This window comes from Dipodomys merriami, unplaced genomic scaffold (assembly GCF_024711535.1).
Source record: "Dipodomys merriami isolate MVZ:Mamm:240054 unplaced genomic scaffold, mDipMer1.0.p SCAF_21, whole genome shotgun sequence".
Lineage (NCBI taxonomy): Eukaryota > Metazoa > Chordata > Mammalia > Rodentia > Heteromyidae > Dipodomys > Dipodomys merriami.
The window spans coordinates 22,442,228-22,462,500 of record NW_027203493.1 but is presented as its reverse complement, the minus strand read 5'-3'; the positions used below and the strand labels follow the sequence as shown (position 1 = coordinate 22,462,500).

Genomic DNA, 20,273 nt, shown 5'->3' with positions numbered 1-20,273 from the left:
ATATATCTCTCCTTAATGAAAGACAGCTTCTGTTGCTCTTAATTTAAAAACTATCATTTAGAACTGTTTGGAAATAAATGAAAGAATAAAGAAATGGACAGATGAATTAAAATGTGATCCATTCAAGGGAAAGTGTTAGAAGGATTACAGTCAAAGATGGAGATGCATAGTATACTATATGCCAACTGTCTACGTGCAGCTTAGAGGTTAGAAAACAGCTCTTTTCCCTCCATTTTCCAGACTCACTCTATTGTCCCAGTCTCTAATAGCTTGAAATTGGTTGTAAGAGCCAGGCCTGGAACAATAAGCCATTTACTTTTCATTTCTCTCTTGTCACTACTGAAATTGAATTTGAGAACCTGACTGAGTGTTTATATTAGGCATCTATCCTCAGGTGAATGTTACAACTGTGGCTACAAACTATGCTTCAGATGGGCTTAAACATGAATGTTTTTAAATTTCTCCTTATTTTTTATAGAGATTCTTATTAGCATATATTAGTTTTAGAAGGGGGTTTTTCATTGTGACATATCTGTCATACATACAATATCTCCCAGCAAACTCAAGCCTTCATCTTTCTCCCTCATCCCCCCTTCATAAAATAATTTCAGTAAGTTTCATTATCCCATTTTCATGCTTATAAAGTACTTAGACTATATTCATCCTCATTCACGCTTTCCATTGACCTTCCCCCAAACCTGCTGCCATCCATCCCCCAACAGAGCCTGTTTTACTTTCTTGTCACTCACTTTTTTTCACTTTATTTATTTATTTATTTTTGCAGATCCTGGTGCTTGAACTCTGGGCCTAAGTGCTGTCCCTGAGCCCCTTTTGCTCAAGGTTAGCACTCTACCACTTGAACCCCAGTGCCACTTTTGGCTTTTTCTGTGATTATTTGGGGATAAGACTTCACAAACTTTCCTGCCTGAGCTGGCTTTGAACAATCATCCTCAGATCTCGGCCTCCTGAGTAGCTAGGATTACAGGTGTAAGCACTGGCATTTGGCTTCACTGTATGTTAATTGTACAAAAGGGTTTCACTCTGGCAGCTCATATATATATATATATATATATATATATATATATATATATATATATATATATATGATCTCTTTCCTCTCCTTCTCACCCTCCCATTATTCAACAGCTTTCAGTGAAGGCCATCTTCATATATATGCATCAGTTTTAAAGAAAAGGATATGTGAACAAGGAAAAAGACTAAAGGTTGCAGAGACCTTACGACATGGTCCGGTGTTTTCCAACTTAAGTTATTCTACCCTCAGTCCTGCTCAGTTCCGATAGAAGTCTTTATACCCTTAGCAGCTAATTTCTGAAAGAATTGTGAAAAAATAAAATGTATGAACAAACAACAATAATGTATGGAGCAACTGATACCCAACATGCTTGGATTTGAAGGATAATTCACCTCTATGGGAGAGAAAAATGTCTGAATTCAGAAAAAAATTTTCAAGTAGAACCTAAAAAAGTGTAGAGATTTTTTTAGGGTGCTTTAGTGAATTTCATTTTGATTTGTTACAGTAGGGTGGTTTATATAATATAACAAATAACTTCTGACGATAGGTATGAAATTTCATTTTTGTGACATTGAGGGGGAAAACAATCTCATTCTGGGGATTGAGTCCAGGGCCTTGCACAAGCTCCACAAGCACTCTCACTGAGCTACATCCCCAGCAATATTTAGAATCTTCATACCTTTGAAAGGCATAATTACCTTGGACCCCAGAAAGTTCCAGATGCTAATCACAATGGCTATTTGAAATAAGGAAACATGAGTGAAAATAGAAAAACCCACAAGTTTTCACAGCCTTAAACCCAACAGTTGGATTTTAGGCAGCACTCTCCCTTAGAGCAGAGCTCCTTAAGTTCATAAACACTTCTCACTATCTGAAAACCACAAAGCCATCACTCAGAGTGCTGAGATTCACATCTTTGTGGGTGAGACAAGAAGGAGCCATATCTGCTCTCACCATGTCTCAGGCTCGGGACATGTGCCAGGAGAGCAGATAGGATCTTCAGGGCTGAGCAAGATGGTATGATGTTCACTCTGTGGGAGGCCTCCCAGGGAGGAGGAGCACTGACCTCACTGGGAAAATTAAAATGGTTCAACGTATCTTGGAAATGATCTGCCTGCATTTGAGACGAGTGAAGAGATTCTGTTTCTAATACCCTTTGAAAGAGAAAAGCTATTTTCTGTTAGTTCTGTATGGGGGAGAAAGCCTACAGTGTTGCTTCTTGACTGAAAAATCATGATTCAAGCAGAAGTTCAACTTTACCTCTCCATGAAGACCCAGTAAAGGAGTCAGCACTAAAAGAACCAATTCTAAAGCTTTTTAATAGGGTAAAACAAAAACAGATAGCGTGTGTGTCTGTGTGTGTGTGTCTGAGTGTAAAACATTTGATTGTAACTGTGGGACTGCTGGAGGAGGGATGTGAGAAAGAAATAGAATGATGGAGAAAGAATAATATAAAAAAACATTGTGTCTATGTATGGCACAAGAAATCTTACTGAAAACTGGCATACCAGTAGGAAGAAATCAGAAGAAAAAGAGAAAGGGAGAGCAAGAGAAGACAATCAGAATAAAATTATAATACATGCATGTATGAAACACTCTTCACACACTTCATGTAGGCTGAAAATTAAAAACGGATGAGTATTGCCTAAATGCTGATGTTGGGACAAGAGGAAGCAGGAGGGCTATGGAGAGAGTGAAGGGAATGAATATCATCAAAAATGTTAGGAAAAGCTGAGTGAAGGTGGAAGGCAACCCCTTGCATGTTTTCAAGTTTTCCACAAATCTGAAAGAATTTGCAAATTTAAAATTCCAAACAATTTTAGCTACATATACAATCGCAACTGACATTCTGAAATCGCAAAATGCAGGTGATAGAGATCAGGATGACTAAGGAGAGCCCATGATCTTTAGGGTAGTAAAAATACTGTATAGAATATTGTAGTGGTGAAAACATATCATTATAAATTTGTCCAAGTCCATAGGATGCACCATATCAAGCATGAATTCTCAGACAAACGATGGACTTTGAGTAACTATGATGTGTCCATGTATGTTCATTAATCGCAACAACTGTACTGCTCTGATAAGGAATATTAATGATGGAGGTGGATGTACATATGTGTGAGGTGAAAGGGTATACAGAAAACCTCTGTCCCTTCCTCTCAGTTTTCTTGTGAATCTAAAACTGATCTAAAAATAAAATATATGAGAATAGTAGTTTTTTTTACAAATAGGTGAACCACAATGACAAATATGTGTAGACAGGAAGCAAGGTATACAATTGCCTTTTGTTCAATGGAAATATCAAGTTTCCATCATTGAAATTAATATAATGCCCACTAGGAGTTTAAGGAAGATTTCCAATCATAAATATTCCTTGATTAGATTGGGGAAATGTAAGAAATTAGATAATAAATCCTTTATTAGCTATTAACATTGGTTTGGGTATACTGTCAACAAAAGTTCAAGGAATTTGCATTTCTTTAAACTCTTGATGACAAAACACGCCTTTTCAAAATTCTTAACAAGAATACTCTATTTCAAGCATTGGGTGTTAAAGACAAGGAGATGGTACTTAATGGATATTCTTCCCTACCTGATGCAATCATCTACCTTTCTAGGAGATATTCCCTCATGAACATGACAGGGCCATCCTCTACAGGATAGCCTCAAATAGCAGAGAGCCTCTAGGAACTTGGAAGAGCTTCTGCTTCTTGGTTGGCCTGAGCTACAAATCTAGGATTTTCCCAAGGTAGACAGAAACAGATTTCCTGTCATTATTTATGAGGAGGCCAGAGGTCAGCCAAAGTTCTCAATCCTGTCAGTAATTTGTGCCTTCTCTCTTGCTGGTACAACAATACTGCATACTGTTTCCAAAGGACTACTCATACACAAGGAAAACCTGTGCCAACCACAATGGTAGGTGGTGGGAAAGAGGGAGTGGATTCAGAACAAAACAATGAGAACAATGATGATTATTCAGGTGACAACAGACATTTTGAATAGGTCCAGCACTGTGCTACAAGCACAGACTCATTTAATCCTTAGAATAACTCAATGAGATTGAATTGTATTTATCTCCATTTTATAAATGTGGAAACTACTTTTCCCTCTAGGAAGCTGAAAATCATCCTAGCTCATGTAGAGGGCCGCAAGATCTTTCAGGCCAGTAGACCTAGAACCAAAGCCTAGATTTCTGTCTCACATTAGCTATGTGATGACCTTGGACAAGTAATTTCACCTACTTGGCCAATGGTCAGTAAGTAGCTGATAAAATCCGTGTCTCTAATCATCATGTTGCTCTATTAATTATGTCTGCCATAAACTTGAGTAGGAGAGGAGGGGCTCATGATTTGCCCAGAATTCCAATGTGTACTAATTATGTTAAGATTTTACATCGTTGTTACAAAACACCTGAAGTAAATTACTTTAGAGTAGGAAAGATTTATTTTGGCTCATGGTTTCAGAGGTGTCAGTCCATCAAGGAAGGGAGGGCATGGTAAAATAGAGCAGCTAACTAACATCTTAGCAGCCAGGAAGCAAAGAAAATGAGTAAAATATATGGCACCCAAGGCCACGCCCCCAGGGATCTACTTTCTCCAAGGAGGGCCTACTTCCTGCTTTCTACCACCTCCCAATTATGCCATTACATTTTGTGATGGAGAGATCCATCCATTCATTAAGTTAGAACCCTTAGGATCCAATCACTTCCTCATTAGTTGGCAACTAAGCCCCAAATCCATGGGAGGATTTTTCTGTGGGAAACATTTCATTTTCAAATCATAACTCTAAGTGTCTAATAGGTATAAACTCATCCTCACAGCACAACATGAAATTAGAACTTATTATTTTCCCCATTTTACTGATGAGGAAATACATCTTCAAAGAAATGCAATTAACTTCTTAAAGACCACCTAACAAGAGGTCTAGCCACAATTTAAAACATGGTTCTATCTATCCTCTTACCCTGGGTCTGTCTTAACCCCTCCAACATACCCACTCAACATTACAGTAGTTACAGAATCAGCTCGATTCCTTCTTGTTTTAATTGTGGTGTAACTCAAAAGGTTCTTTATAAGTGATAAATTTCAGGCTGAGTTGTGGTTGGATTAAGTGGACACTTTCATCACTGATACTGCGATTCTTGTTAGGAGTCTTCCTAGGAAACCATAATGCATTTCAAACAAGGGAAGTAGATGAGAGAGAGCAAATGAATGCACAACCAGCCTGAAGGCTTAGGAACAAGAAACTTTAGGATTTGTAAACAAACCTGTAATTTTCCCAATTACATTGCCCTTGGCCTAACCCCCACAGAGAAAGCAATGCCTTCTTCAGAGCACCAACGCAATTTAGGGTAATGTCAAGATGCAAACTCCATTCCAGTCTCTGGGCCAACATGGATTACTGGTAGTAGCTGCAGAGAAAGTCATAGTAAGAAGATTCATGAGAATGCCCAGGCTCAGTTGGAAAAAAAAAAAAACTGCCTTGATCTACTGGTAATGTCTGCTACAAGTTAGAGAGTGAGAAGAGCCATACAGATGCAGAATTTGTCATTCCTAGCTTTTGGGGATGTCACAACATGGACATATTCTGCAAGGGAGGAAGGCATTAACTGGGTTCAGAACCAACTATGAAGACAAAATGTCCCAGTGGCACCCCACTTCTGCCACTTAGAAAACAAGGGACAAACAGCATTGACCACAAGAAAAGACCTAATTTGAATTTCTTTGGTTTTAATTATTTTGAAAAGAGAGGCGGGATGTTGATGCCAAGACCCTTTAGGAAGAACTAAAATCCAAAGAAAGATTTAGGCCAGCTGGAGGGGCGGAGGGGGGAGTTGCAGCCAATTAGCCTTCTTTGTGACAGGGCCACCCTTTACCCCACCCTCCAGAAGCTTTCCTAACACTCATGTGTCAACAGAACCTCAGGAGAGGGTGAAAGGCAATGAGCCAAACCTCAAGAGTGAGGGGAAAAGCAAAATCTGGAATTGCAGCCCCAAACTGGGCCCTTGACTGGTTTAACTGCTGTCATTATTTTTTATAGAACCCTCACTGGGTTTCCTGACCACCAGGAACTAGGCCTCAGAGCTCCAGGGCTCTGGTCTTCCTTCTGTATTCAGGCTCCCACCCTACCAAGCAGGCTTGTCTCACCTTCTCAAACTACCATCTTCTACCTCTGACCTTTCCAAGTAGGTCAAACATTCTATGACTAGACTATTAAAGAGAAAGCAGCCCTACTGTTTCCTTTAATGAGCAGCATTTAAGGGGTGCCAAATACCCTTTAAGAAACCCAGAAGCCCAAAGCAGTCTCCTGAGTTCAGAAATCTCAGACTAACCCAGAGGGAGCAGGAGACAAGCGCACAGACCCAGGACCAGTCAAATTATCCAGGGATTAAAACAAATGCAGTATTCAGGAAACTGACTTGATCCAGGTTGTCAAGATGTGTGTGTTGGGGGGGTGGCGGTGTTTGGAATTACCATTAATGGTTCCCCAACATTTGCTAGATCCTTGCTGGAATAAACCAATCTCTCCATGGCAGTGGCTATCAGGAAGGTAAGATAGGGTATATCCACCATCTGTGTTCTAAGGAAAGTCAAATCTGTTCAAAGGAAAGTCCTCTTGCATAACTGTACAGCGAATGGAGTTTTAAAAACTAGAGTTTGATGGAGTAGAGAAAACAGAATGACAGAAATAGAAAAATGGGGAATTTGAGAAGCCACTCAGGTCAGTAACCAGGGAGAGACAGTGGTTGTGGTTAGTATGAAGCACTCAATAAGAAATCCTAGAGCATAAGAATCTGAGAATAAGGATGCCCGCTTTGATTTTTGGCAGTATGAGTTCTTCCATGATTTCTCCCAGCCATATCGCAAATTCTAGGATTTACTAATCCTAGTAACAACATGTATGGCTTTGACTAGAGTTTTTGCACAAGTCAAGAAAAGACCTGAGTCTCACTTCTGGGGCAATTTGGAAAATGGAAACTTTTGATGTTTTAACAATCTCCAGACTACAAAGGGTAGGGATCAATGTAACACTGGGGCTAACCTTTGAAAATCGATGAAATCTTCCAAGTGCTTGCCCACTTATTCTAAGTGGAAAATGGTTTGAGTTAGCAAGTCTTCTAGTCTCTCTAATTTTCACCTCTATGTTTAAATTGAATATGGATCTGAATTCTAGGTTCACATTGCTGGCTATAGAATCTCAAGCCTCAGCTTTCTCATTACTAAATGTGAATAAATACTGTGTTTCTTTTATTGATCATTGCTTGTTAAGGAACGATGTGAACTTCTGCTAAGGTAACTGGCCCATGGTGCTGCTCACTGGATAGATTTGGCTGTTCACCTGTTTATGATGATGAATGAAGATGATGGTGATGGTGGTGGTGGTAGTGAACAATGACAATGTCTCCTGTAGTTAGGGAAAGAAATGGGACTGGTTAAATAGATTTTTTAAACAAAAAGAAACATACCCTTTGAGTCTCTGCTGATCTTCCTTGGTCTGAAGAAGCTGTGAGCATGCCACTGAGAAGGAAAGATTGTGTCTAACCGAAGCTCGTCTCTATAAGCTAATGCAGGCATCACCACACTGGCCACTACACTTCCTAATTAAAAGAAAATAGTTTAGTGAGTGAGAAATTAACTTATACAAAGCCACAAGTGAATGATCAACTTTCCCCAAACCTTATCACATCAAATTTTCTGGGTTTGGCTTCTCTCCCACGTTACCTACTTTCCTTTGGTTCCAAGTGAATTAGTTTTATTCCTGGGAAATTCTTCTGGAAAGAGCATATATATATATGAACTTTTCCAATATAGATTTTGTTAGTTTCTAATTTTCTACACTGTATGTGCCTCTTTTTTGCATAGAAATATCATTCCCAATACTTCTGGCCAGTCTCTTGACATGTCTGCTTCCTCTTTCTCATCCAGATGTCTTACCTGAGACTTGAATAGAACTTGACATACACAGATACCCAGGTTATCTTTGTCTAGGGTCCATCATTTGTTTTTAGTCTGAAAACTAATCCATCCCTCAAGCTGTCAAAGCCAAAAGGGACTTATTTCTTTCAAGTTTTCAGGAGATCCTGTCTCAGTAGCTTAGACAAATCCAACTTGATTACATGCATTGATTTCCTATCTTTCCTCACACTATAACCAGATTCTTAAAGGAGGGTTTAGTAATTAACCCTTAAAAGAGGGTTTAGTTTTCCTTCCTACCTTTAGTACAAAAGCCTGATCTTGGAAAATAAGAGTGAGAATTGTTCAGTTAATCTCAGGATTTCACCTCTTTCCAAAGGATAATAAGGAAAATGAAAATAGTCCTATTTTTGGAATTAAAGCTTAAAGATAGTTTTGTGCAGGAAAAGGGAAAGATCCTTAGGCTAAAGGAAAAAAATCAATTGGCAAAAAAAAGAATGATAAACTCTCTTTGAACCCCCCCCCCACAGTACTATATTTCATTGCACAATTGGCATGACATTGATAAATGTTCTTTTTACTGTCAAAAGTCACTTCTAGGAGATTAGTTGCTTTAAAAATAAATCTACTCAATACTCCATCATCACTAGAGTATTTTAGAATGCTTTTGCTGGCTATTAATCTTAATTTTCTGTTCTCTTTCTTGTAGCTAGATGGGAACTCTCATGTCACACAATGATGTGAAAACCAGCTTCCAAATGAGACCTAGTTTTTATGTCACCACTCTGTTGTTTAAACTTCATTATGTTGTAGTTTCCCCATATGTAAAGTGAGAAACTGTTTATGTTATAAAGTTGTTTTTAAGGAGTAAATATGAAACTGTATTTTTTAGCATCAATTAGTTGTTGGGAGGAGGTCATTTCGACATGTCCAAACATGCACACAATGTACCTTGACAAGAGCCCAGCCTTCATTCCCTCCTCCCTCCCCTCTCTCTTCCCAAACTCTTCTCAGCAAGTCTCATTGTTTCATTTTCAAACACAAAACACTAGAGCTAGCACTGATTAGAAGCAAAGTACTTCAGAGATGTTCACTTAATTCATTCTCCAATGATCAATCCCATGTAGTAGCTCCTTAGTTTATAATAGCTCCTCAGTTTATAATAGCAACCTTAGTTTTACATATAATAAAATACAATCACAAAACAGTGAAATTACTTCTTCAAGTCCAAGCAATGTAATTATCAGGAGTGCAATGGACTGCAAGTTTACATCGCATCTCCCATCCCCCAAAATTCCATTTATCAAAATTCAAATTACCAAGGAGATAATAAAGGAAAAAGAGGAGTTGAGGGAGGTGCATAGCCTTCATGAACAAGACTGTTATACTTATAAAGGTGAAATAGAAATCTCTCCCCTCACTAAACCTGTCAACACCTTGATCTAAATCTTCCTAGGCTTCCAACCTGCGAAAAATAAATTTCTGTTGATTCTAAGCCACCAAGTTTGAGGCATATTTGTTTGCTCAAACAAACTGACAGAGGGAGGGGTGCATGTTTAAAGGGGAAGCAGAGAATGTTATGAAGATGTGAAGAGAATTGAGAGAAAAAAATAGTAACAGATCTCCCTGGGAGTCCCCAGGAAAGATTATTTCATCTTTTAGCCCAGAGAGACAAGAGGAAAAATGATATAGCTGAAACCAGATGAGAGCTATACGTCTGGAAGAGGGTCCTGAATAGACAAAACCAACCACTGTCCATACCATAGCTTGACAGAGAAGGAGAAAGAACAATATCTCAACTACCTTCTCTCCTACCTAGTCTTCCATCAGTACTTTCCATGAGTCAGATTCAACTGCAAGTTAGAGGTCAAGGGAGTTATGGAGACATTGAAATCAACATTACAGAGCACAGAATAAAGACCAGACTAGAAAGTACGAATGAAGAAAAACCTAAAATTGGTAAATATTGGATTCACATCCATATTCTTAACCACTAGCTGTATTGCCTCTTGAGGGTAAAGCAGTTGTTGGTGATTCTCCTTCATAGCTTCAAAGCCTTGAACGCCTCATTCTGACTCCACCTGGAAAGCAAACAGTCCTTTCATTCAAACTCATGAGTGCTACCAGAAGGGCTCACCGGATAATAAGCACAAACAGTATCTAAAAAGAGTCTCCCCACCCCGCTCCACCAGATAAGATTTGTTCCTAAGTAGATTCTCCTGGTTCTAGCAGTGGAGTGCCAGTTCTTCCATTTGTACTGGTTAGAAATGGATAGGAGCTCTCAGAAGTACAAAGAGCCCTCCTGATTTCTAAATCTAGCCGTAAACTACCCTCCCCCTCATGATGCCCCAGAAGTTCACTTCCATATCAAAAGTGGGCAGAAGACAGTAATTTTAAAGCAGAAAAAAAAGATATATTTAGATACATAGATAGATAGGCGTTAGTATTATGCTCACCTTTGGTCCTCAGCTCACCCAGACCTGAGCCCCTCCCATCCCTGGAGTTCCCACCACACAGCTGGCCCCTCCCTCTCTCCACCCAGACCCACCTGAACTCCCATCTACCTCACTTCCTACCCCCAGATTCTTCCTGCTACCATATGCTACCATATGGTTCCTCTAATAAACCTTGTCATAATCTTTCTCCTGTGCCTGCCTGCCTCCATGTGGTGCCCCTGGGATGGGGAACCTTCAATAGATGATACATATTGATACATAAGATGCGCTTATAAATGAGAGATATAGGGCTGGGAAGGTGGCTCAGTGGTAGAGCGCTTGCCTTGCATGCATGAGGCCCTGGGTTCGATTCTCCAGCACCACATAAGGAAAAAGGAAAAAAGCCAGAAGTGGTGCTGTGGCTCAAGTGGTAGAGCACTAGCCTTGAGCTGAAGAGCTGAGGGACAGCGCCCAGGCCCAGAGTTCAGGCCCACAGCCAGACCCAAAATAAATAAATTAAAAAATAAATTAAAAATCAGAGATATATAGATGTAGATTATATATATATATATATATATATATATATATATATATATATATATTGATGGTAAAGAGGTCTATCTATCCACAAAAAATTCACATCACCTACAAGGAAACATTTGTTTTTTTTTAATCAATTCATATCTGTGTATAGGGCTTGACATAGTACTTACATCAAAGAGGACTAATTAAATAGACATTATTACCAGTACTGTTACAAACAGTCATTTGCCTAAGTGATGATAACCAGAAAGCTTTCAGTGACAGTAGATAATAATGAAAATGCAAAAGGCTAAATCCTAGGCCGGAAAGACAATGGTTCCATGAGACCATGCTAGAACACCATGCAGAGCATGCACATCTACCTCTGATAACATGGTGCATTTCAACTCCGCCTCTTCACAGTAGCTTTTGACAAAGGATTTTGGACTACTTGTCTCCAGAATCACTCTCCTAGGCACCTTCAACCACAAGGAGACTTGTTTTTGACAAGTTACAGATGTTCTTTTCCTGAGAAACACTCTGATGCATATTCGTTTTCACAATGTTGAGTTTCATGACATGAAAATTGTATTCCTGGCTTTGGACTTGCAGGATATAAGACACTTGAATAACCATGACCAATGAAGAAATAATCCTTTGTTTCTAACTTTCAAACAGACATTTCTAACATTGCCCATAAGTCCTCTACTCTTTCAGACATTTGTCTAACTGAAAATGCATTTTTCTGTCTAAATATATGGTACATTCAAGCTTGTTCCCATTACTTCACTTTTGTTTGGCTCTATAAACTGTCAAAAACATTATACACAGAAGACATCTAAGACTAAAAAGACTTGTTTTTAGGTTACTAAATCCTTTTTCTCATTAATTATCTGATTATGGTTGTAGATGTTTAAAATATAGATGATGTTTTGGCATACATATATATAGTAAAATGATCACTAGAATCAAGCAACTCAACATCTCCATAATCTTCCAGTGTTACCCTTAAGTTAACTAAATCTTTATTTGTTGATTTCTTCACTTTAACTGATAAATCTTAATGCCAATAAAATAAATAAGATGTGAGAGGGAAAGTCACCCTGTCCACCAAATGTAGATTGTGTCAGAGAGGTAAGGGGTGATGAAATTAATGGCCTATCATCACTATAAACATATGGACATTTCTGTCCCAGGGTAGAATTTCACTGAACAGTTTCGTGGTAACCCATGGATCTGTCCTTGTCAGCACCACTGGCATCCCAATCTTGAACTTTTACCATGTCTCACTGAGCTTTCTGTATTGAGCCCATCTAGAGTACGATCCTCTTACACAACTCTTGTATTTTTTGTCCCTGATGTTTGGAGTGTGGGCTTTGATTAGTCTGTCTGCCTCACCCATAAAATTAGCAGCTCAAGGAAGTTATCCTTCCAATGGGCAAGTCCATTAAGGGACAGGCATCTAAGAACTTCTAGTTGTATCACTACGTGACATCTTAGAAAGTCTGTAAAGGAATGGAGCTCTGGCCACGTATACAGTTTACCTGCATCTTCCACAGTCCTAAAACTGATTTTTCTTTTGCTCCTGTGTTTTCTTTTCTTTGTGTGTGTGCTCACTCCTTTCTTTGCTAGCATTTCTTATCTACTTCTGTTCCTTTGATCACTTCCAAAAAAGAATTTGCTCATCCACAAGTTCTCCTCTCAGTTTTGGCTGTATAGAGGAACTAAAGCCAGGAAAGTCTACAAACTGCTTCCAGTCATCCACGTAATCTTCTATAGATTGTTCAACAGAAGCCAGAATAGGTCTTCTAAAATTTGGATCATCCACATCACTCCTTGATCCAAAACTTCTAATGACTCAGAAGAAAGTCTAAGTCCTTTCAACAACTCTGGAGTTCACTGTGATCAAGCCACTGGGCTTTCTGACCAATTCAGTTTTCACCATATCTTCCATAACATTATCCTGTATATTTTCTTAGTGTATGGGCTATCTCTTCTATTATAATGAATCTTCCATACCACAGATATTTGTGTATCTTATGTCCCACTACCCAGTGCTGAGTTTAGGTACTGTTATTAAGTAGGCATCAAAAAATATTTGTTGACTACATAATGGAACACTTGCTTTTCATTATGCACATGGCTATCATGCCAAAACTAACATTATATCTGACAAGAGGGGAAAAAATCCTTTCTGTCAGCTTCTTTGTTTGAGTGGCTTTGTGATATGTTTATCCAACAATGAGTGATATTAAAAAAATGTAAAAGGTTGATGCCAATAATAGTCTTGGAGAAGATAGAAAAACAAAGGCCACTCCTCTTGATCAAAAGCTGGATGCAATCAAGGCTGGATTTGCCTAGGGACATTTAGCTTTATAACTACATAGACTTCAAGCTATAAAAACACTAGGATTCTTGAAATGCTTACAAGCCAAATTATGAATCTAAATGTAATTATTTTTAAATGATTTATTTAAAGAGGCTCCACAGGAATGTATTTGTCACACTATGCTCACTGATGTACAAGTCACCCCTGCTCAAGAAAGGACAGAGGGTAAAGCTGCATCTTATCTAGAAAATATTAATAACATATTAATAAAAATATTAACATAAAAAGTGAAGTCTTAGGAAGAGTAAATGTTACAAAGCCCTTAGAAGTCACAGCTCTATTCTTTTATTTCCTTTTTTCTTAATTTTTATTTGCAAGATTATGTTCAGAGGAGTTACAGTTGCATAGGTCAGGTAATGAGTACATTTCTTTTTGAACAATGTCACCTCTCCCTTTTTTTCCTCCCAGTTTTCTTTCCCCTTCTGGGTCCCCTCCCTCACAAGTTGTATAGTTGTATAGCTCATTTCTAACATAGTGGCTAGTGAATATCACTGCTGAATTAGTTCATCCTTGTTCTACAATTTCTATGCTTCCCCTTCCTCTCCCCAAATCAGATAAACTTATATTCAAGCCAAAAGGTATAGAAATGAAACCATAACAAAAGGAGGAAAACCGGAGAAAAAAACACAAAAACTAAAGTTAAAAACCTCTTGTTTCTATTTCTTGGAGTTCATTTCAATAAGCATGATTTTATATGATCATATGAACATAGCTATTGAGCCCTGGTGATCCTCTCCTAAGAATATCCCCCTTTGGTCTCACTGTGTGAATGTTTAGAATCCTGTTTAATCTATCATGTCTGAGTGTGACTTTTTTGGCTTTTATTAACCACTGGGTTTGGAAACCATGTAACTTATATTTCTTTGGGTTTGGCTTGCTTCACTTAATATAATTTTTCCCAAGTCTTTTGATTTCCTTACTAATGGGGCAATGTCATTCTTTCTGATGAAAGCATAGAATTCTATTGTATATATATACCACATTGTCTTGATCCATTCATCCACAGGGGGAAATCTGGGTTGATTCCATATCACATCTCTATCCTTAAAAGGAAAGAGAATGTCTTTTTTTTAAAAAATCCTTTTAAATAATGCTGCAATAAACATAGTTGTGCTGGCAGCTTTAGTGTGGTCTTGTTTGTAAACATTTGGGTAAATGCCCAAAAGTGTGATTGCTGGATCATAGGGGAGATCTATGTGAAGTCTTTTGAGGAACCTCCATACTGCTTTCCAAAGTGGTTGAACAAGTTTACATTCCCACCAACAATGAAGTAAGGTTCCTTTTTGTCCACATCCCCTCCAGCATCTGTTGTTGTTAGAGTTCTTGATTTTTGCTGTTCTAACTGGAGTGAGGTGATATCTCAATGTTGTTTTGATTTGCATTTCTTTTATGGCTAGGGATGTTGAACATTTCTTCATGTGTCTATTGGCCATCCTTCTTTCTTCTTCAGAGAAGCTTCTCTTTAAGTCTTTCGCCCACTTATTTATTGGGCAGTTGTTTCTTTGAGGATTTGTTGTGGTTTAATTTTTTGAGTTCCAAGTATATAGATGCCCCTCAGTAGATGAATGGATCAAGAAAATGTGGTATATATACACAATGGAATTCTATGCCTCCATCAGAAAGAATGACATTTCCCCATTTGTTAGGAAATGGAAAGGTTTGGAAAAAATTATATTAAGTGAAGTAAGCCAGGCCCAAAGAAGCATAGGTCCCATGGTTTCCCTTATTTGCAATATCTAGTATAGGTATGAGTCAAGCGGAAAAGGTCAGATAATGTGATGTTAGGAAAATGAACCCTTAAATATGTATTTTAATGTTTTCGTTTCTTTCATGCATGTGTTTCTAACGCATTTATAAGATTATTTCTTTGTTGCTTTGTATGTCCCTCCCCCACAGTGTAACCCCCGCTTTCACTATATTTGATGTCAGTATAACATGTGGAGGAGATGGGAACAAACAAGTCGTTTAAGGATTCAGGTGGACCTGTTGCAACAATGAGAAGTACAAAATGTCATGTCAAAACCAACTTTACAATGTCGGTGTGGGGGAGGGAGGGGGGTATAATTGGGTGGAGGGAGGGGGGAGGCTGGGAAGGGAGGTGAAGGGTAAACAAAGGAGGAGGCTGCAATGCTTGGTAAGAAATGTATGCATTATCCTGCCCATGTAATTGTAGCCCCTCTGTACAGTATGTTCTCAAATAAAATAAAATTAAATTAAAAAAAAGAATAAAAAATAAAAAAATAAAAAAAATCCTTTTAAAATCATAATTACCAAAAATGAAATATGGTCAATAACTCTGGAAGAAGGACAATTGAGTATGTATTTAACAGCAACCAGGATGCTAAGCTATGTTGCACAGCCTCAGCTCTAACAAGTGAATAGCTAAATGAGCCTACATAAGTTAGCTAATCTTTATGCTAAATTCTCTTGTAGGCAAAGACTATCTTATCCATTGTATAACTCTACCATCCTACATGCTGAACAGAGGAAGTGCCCAAGCTGTAGTGCCAAGTGAGCAGGTTTCCAGAACTAGAGTTGGCATAAGTTGCTACTTTTTAAAGACTAGCACAACTTTTTTTTATTGTGAAAATACTGTAGAGAGGGGTTACAATTACATGGGCAAGGTAATGAGTGCATTTCGTATCAAGCATTGTTGCCTCCTCCTTTGTTTCCCCTTCCCATCCTTTCTCTTTTCCCTCCACCCCCCACCCATCTCCTCCCCCCACCTCGCCAAAGTTGTAAAGTTTGTTTTCAACATAACATCTTGTACATCTCATTGTTGCAATGGGTCCACCTGTATCCCTATTTAAACAATTTTGTCAGTCCTGGTGTTTGAACATAGGGCCTAGGTGCTGTCCCTGACCTGCTTCTGCTCAAGGCTAGTGGTCTACCACTTCAGATCCAACACCACTTCCAGCCTTTTCTGAGTAGTTTTTTGGAAATGAGAGGCTCATGAATTTTACTGCCCAGGCTGGCTTCAAATCACAATCTTCAGATCTCAGCCTCATCAGTAGCTAGGATCACAGGTGTAAGCCACTGGTACCTGGCCTCTAGTAAAACTTTTAACAAAAAAAATTTCTGAAGTATTTCTTAATTCTTTTTAAACATCTATTTGTATTTGGGGCAGCATCTTATTTGTATTTTCTGGCCAAATTAACTTTTGGTTTCTTGTGGCTAACATGACTGTCATTGGAATATCTTGATAATTCAAATCAGAAATCAATCATGTCCAGTCAATGGAGATGGTTGTATTAGTACTAAATAAAAACTGTTGTGTGTTAGTTGGACATTATGATACAATTTTGGTTTGAAAAACCTTTACAAGTAAAAATATTTTGATGGCTCTTTTTTGGGGTCCGGTCATGGGGCTTGAACTCTGGGCCTGGGCGCTGTCCCTCAGCTCTTCAGCTCAAGGCTAGCACCCTACCACTTGAGCCACAGCGCCACTTCCAGCTTTTTTTTCTTTTTGCTTATGTGGTGCTGAGGAATCGAACCCAGGGCCTCAGGCTTGCAAGGCAAGCACTCTACCACTGAGCCACCTTCCCAGCCCCTTGATGGCTCTTCATAGAAAAAGCATTGACAATTTAGGAGACCTAAATAAGTGGCATTGGACAAGTTTCTATTTCTAAGCCTCAGTATTCACATTTTTTATATTTTTTAATCTTTAAGTACTTGCACAAAGGAGTTGCCATTCAACACAGTAGTTCATGTATAACAATGTGTCTTCATCAATGTCACCCCTTTCATCATTCTCCCCACAATTTCCCTTAATCTTCTTTTCCTTAATTTTATAGACTATGCATTGAATTTTATGACTGTATTTCTCTCTTCTCCTCTCTTCATTTGTCTGCCCCTTCCCCCTAAATCCCTTCTCCTTCTGAGTACCAATTTCCTGGTATTTATTTAGTTGGACTGCAAATTAGCCTTTCTAAGGAATTATATCATTTGGGTTCTCTCCTGAATCTACCATATTTTGATTAATACACTTGTGTATGCTTGGATACTACCCCAAAGTACATATTCATATATGTATAGTTTAATTCTATCTTTCACCTATATCTTTTTTCACATATATCTTTTGTATCTCTGGGCTTGACTTACTTCACTTAAAATGATTTTTTCTAAGTCCTTCCATTTCTTTGCAAATGATGCAATAACATTCTTTCTAATGGATGAGTAAAATTTTATTGTGTACATATACCACATTTTCTTGCTCTATATCCATCCATTGAGGGATATTTGGCCTGATTCCCTACTTAGGCTGTGGTTGAAAAATACTGCAATGAACATGGTTCTGCTGGTGGCCTTCCTATATCCTAGTTTAGAATCTTTGGATAAATGCTCAACAGTGGAATTGCTGTATAGCAATAGCTTTTAGGGGAACTTCCATACTTTTTTCCAGAGTGATTGCACCAGTTTACATTCTCACCAACAGTATCTTAAAATTCTTTTTTGCTCAGATCTATGCCAACATCTGTTACTGTCTGTATTCTTGATGAGGGTCATTCTAATTAAGTAAGATGGAACCTCAGTGATGTTTTGATTTGTATTATGGCCAGATATATTAAACATTTTTTCATATGTCTTTTGGCCATTTTTACTTCTTCTATAAAATCTCTATTTAGCTCATTTGTTCATTTGTAACACTCATCAACCATCATTCTTACTGAGATAGAGAAAGCAACGCAAAAATTCATAAGGAATTACGAAAAGCTCTGAATCACAAAAACAATCCTGGGCAGGAAAAAAAATAGCGATGGAAATATAACAATTCTAAACATCAAACTATAGTACAGAACTATAGTGATTAAAAACAGTTTGGTAGTGGCACAAAAACAAACAAAAAAAAAAACAAAATAAAGGCCTGAGAAGCAGAGGAATAGAAGGAATAGAAGTTCCAGAAATAAAGAAACAGATCTACAGTTATCTAATAATATTTTATAAGACAGCCAAAAACATAGTCCCGAAATAAGGCAGCTTCTTCAACAAATGGTGCTGGGAAAACTGAATATCCATATGCAGAAAACTGAAATTGGCTCTCATCTTGCACCAGTATCAATTCAAAATGGATCAGATACCTCAATGTGAGACATGAAATTGCTATAGGAAGGAGGAAGAGGAAACATTAGGCAGGAACTTTATGAGTAAAAATCCAGAACACAGCAAATCAAAGAAAGAATGGATAAATGGTTTCTGCACAGCAAAGGAAAATGTTAACAAGCTGAAAAGACGGCCTACAGAATAGGAGAATATTTTTGTCAGCTATACATCAGACAGAGGCTTAACAGCTACAATATACAGAGAACTTAAGAAACTAATTATCTCAAGAAATCACCAACCCAAGTAATAATGGGTAAAGGAAGCAAGTATTTACATTTGTAAAGTGAAGGCCCTTGAGGGGGTTGAATGATCTCCTTCTCATAGGCCAAACAAGGACTCTGACTACTGTAAATAATAATACTAATAATAATACATATCAAGGGATATTTCCATTTGGTCTGTCCCTGGATCCTAGAGGAAGGTAGAAAAGAGATTATATATTCATTATCTATTGCTAAACTACTAAAAAATTAAGTATTTAAAAAATAACAATGTGTTGTTATATATTGCAAGTCCATGGGTTGGCCAGGCATAGCTGGATGGCTCATCTACTCCAGACGATGTAACTGAGGTCATTCTAATGCTGCAATCAAGTGTGAGTTCAGCTGAGGAAGGAATGTCCAAGTCAGCTGTTGTTATTCAGGGTCTCTCCACATGATCTCTCTTCATTCCTTGTTCTATCCTGAGCTCTCTTACAGCAAGAAGCCTAGATTCATTCCAAAAGGAAGCTCTCCAAAAGGACACGCTCTCAAGTGCAAATGTTTATCAAAACTCTGACCACATTATGTAATTATTATCCCTTCAGAAAAAGGAAATCACTTGGCCAAACCCACAATCAAGCTAACTGGATAAGGAGCTGGGCACTAGTATTTATGCCTATAATTCTAGCTATCTCAGGAGGCTGAGATGTGGACCAACTCAGTTTAAAATAAACCAATGAAGAAAATTCCAAGAGATTCTAGCAAAAACCTAGGCTGGAGGCATGGATCAAGTGATAGAGCACCAGTCAAGCTAAGTGAACTTACGGTCTCGAGTTGAAACCTATGTTCTGCCAGAAAGAGACAGAGATGGATAAGAAGATGAGAATACACCAAGCAATGGTGGCTCATGCTAGCTCCTCAGGAGGCTGAGATCTGAGGACTGGATCATGGTGCAAAACCAGTCAAGGCAAAAAAGTCCCCATGAGACTCTTACCTCCAATTAACCACTTCAAAAAACCAGAAGTGGAGCTGTGGCTCAAAGTGGTAAAGTGCTGTCCTTACACAAAAGAGCTTGGAGACAGCATCTAGGCCTTGAGTTCAAGTTCCACAACTGACTGGAAAAAAAAAAAAGAAAACCTACTAGGAAGTAGGGCTCATTATAAGAGCAAGAAGAGCAAGACATATATAATGGAAACAGAACTTTGTAGAGTAAGAGACTTTTGCAGAGCTTGATAATCCCCTCCAAGCAAACTGCTTCTTTGATCAGAACTTGCAATCCTCTGGAGGTAATCATTCTTTTTTTAAAAAAAATTAGTGTTATTATAAAGATGATATACAGAGGGGTTGCAGTTACATGAGTCAGGTGATGAGTACATTTCTTTTTGGATAATATCATCCCACCCCTAGCTCTCTCCCAGTTTTTCCCTCCCATCCCCCCCACATTGTATAGTTCATTTTCAACATGATGTCTAGTATGCACCACTGCTGCATTTGTTCACCCCGTCCCTCCATTTCTGTGCCCCCTCTTTATCCTCCTGAAGAAAGATAAATGAAAAAATGAGACAAAAAGAAAAAGAAACAACAAAAAAAAACACACCAAAACCTCTTGTTTCCATTTCCTGGAGTTCATTTCTGGAGGCTGACTTAGTAGATCAATCTCTTGAGATCATTAAGCAT

General features: G+C 38.3%; 1 protein-coding gene across 1 annotated transcript in view; it reads right to left on the bottom strand.

The window, feature by feature from the left end:
- Positions 1–20,273, bottom strand: part of Ccdc34 (coiled-coil domain containing 34) — a 142,976-nt gene that overhangs the window by 51,258 nt on the left and 71,445 nt on the right. Inside the window, exon 8 of the mRNA XM_070031770.1 lies at positions 7,503–7,634. Within this exon, the coding sequence (XP_069887871.1) occupies positions 7,503–7,634 (132 nt within the window). The remainder of the gene's footprint in view (positions 1–7,502; positions 7,635–20,273) is intronic.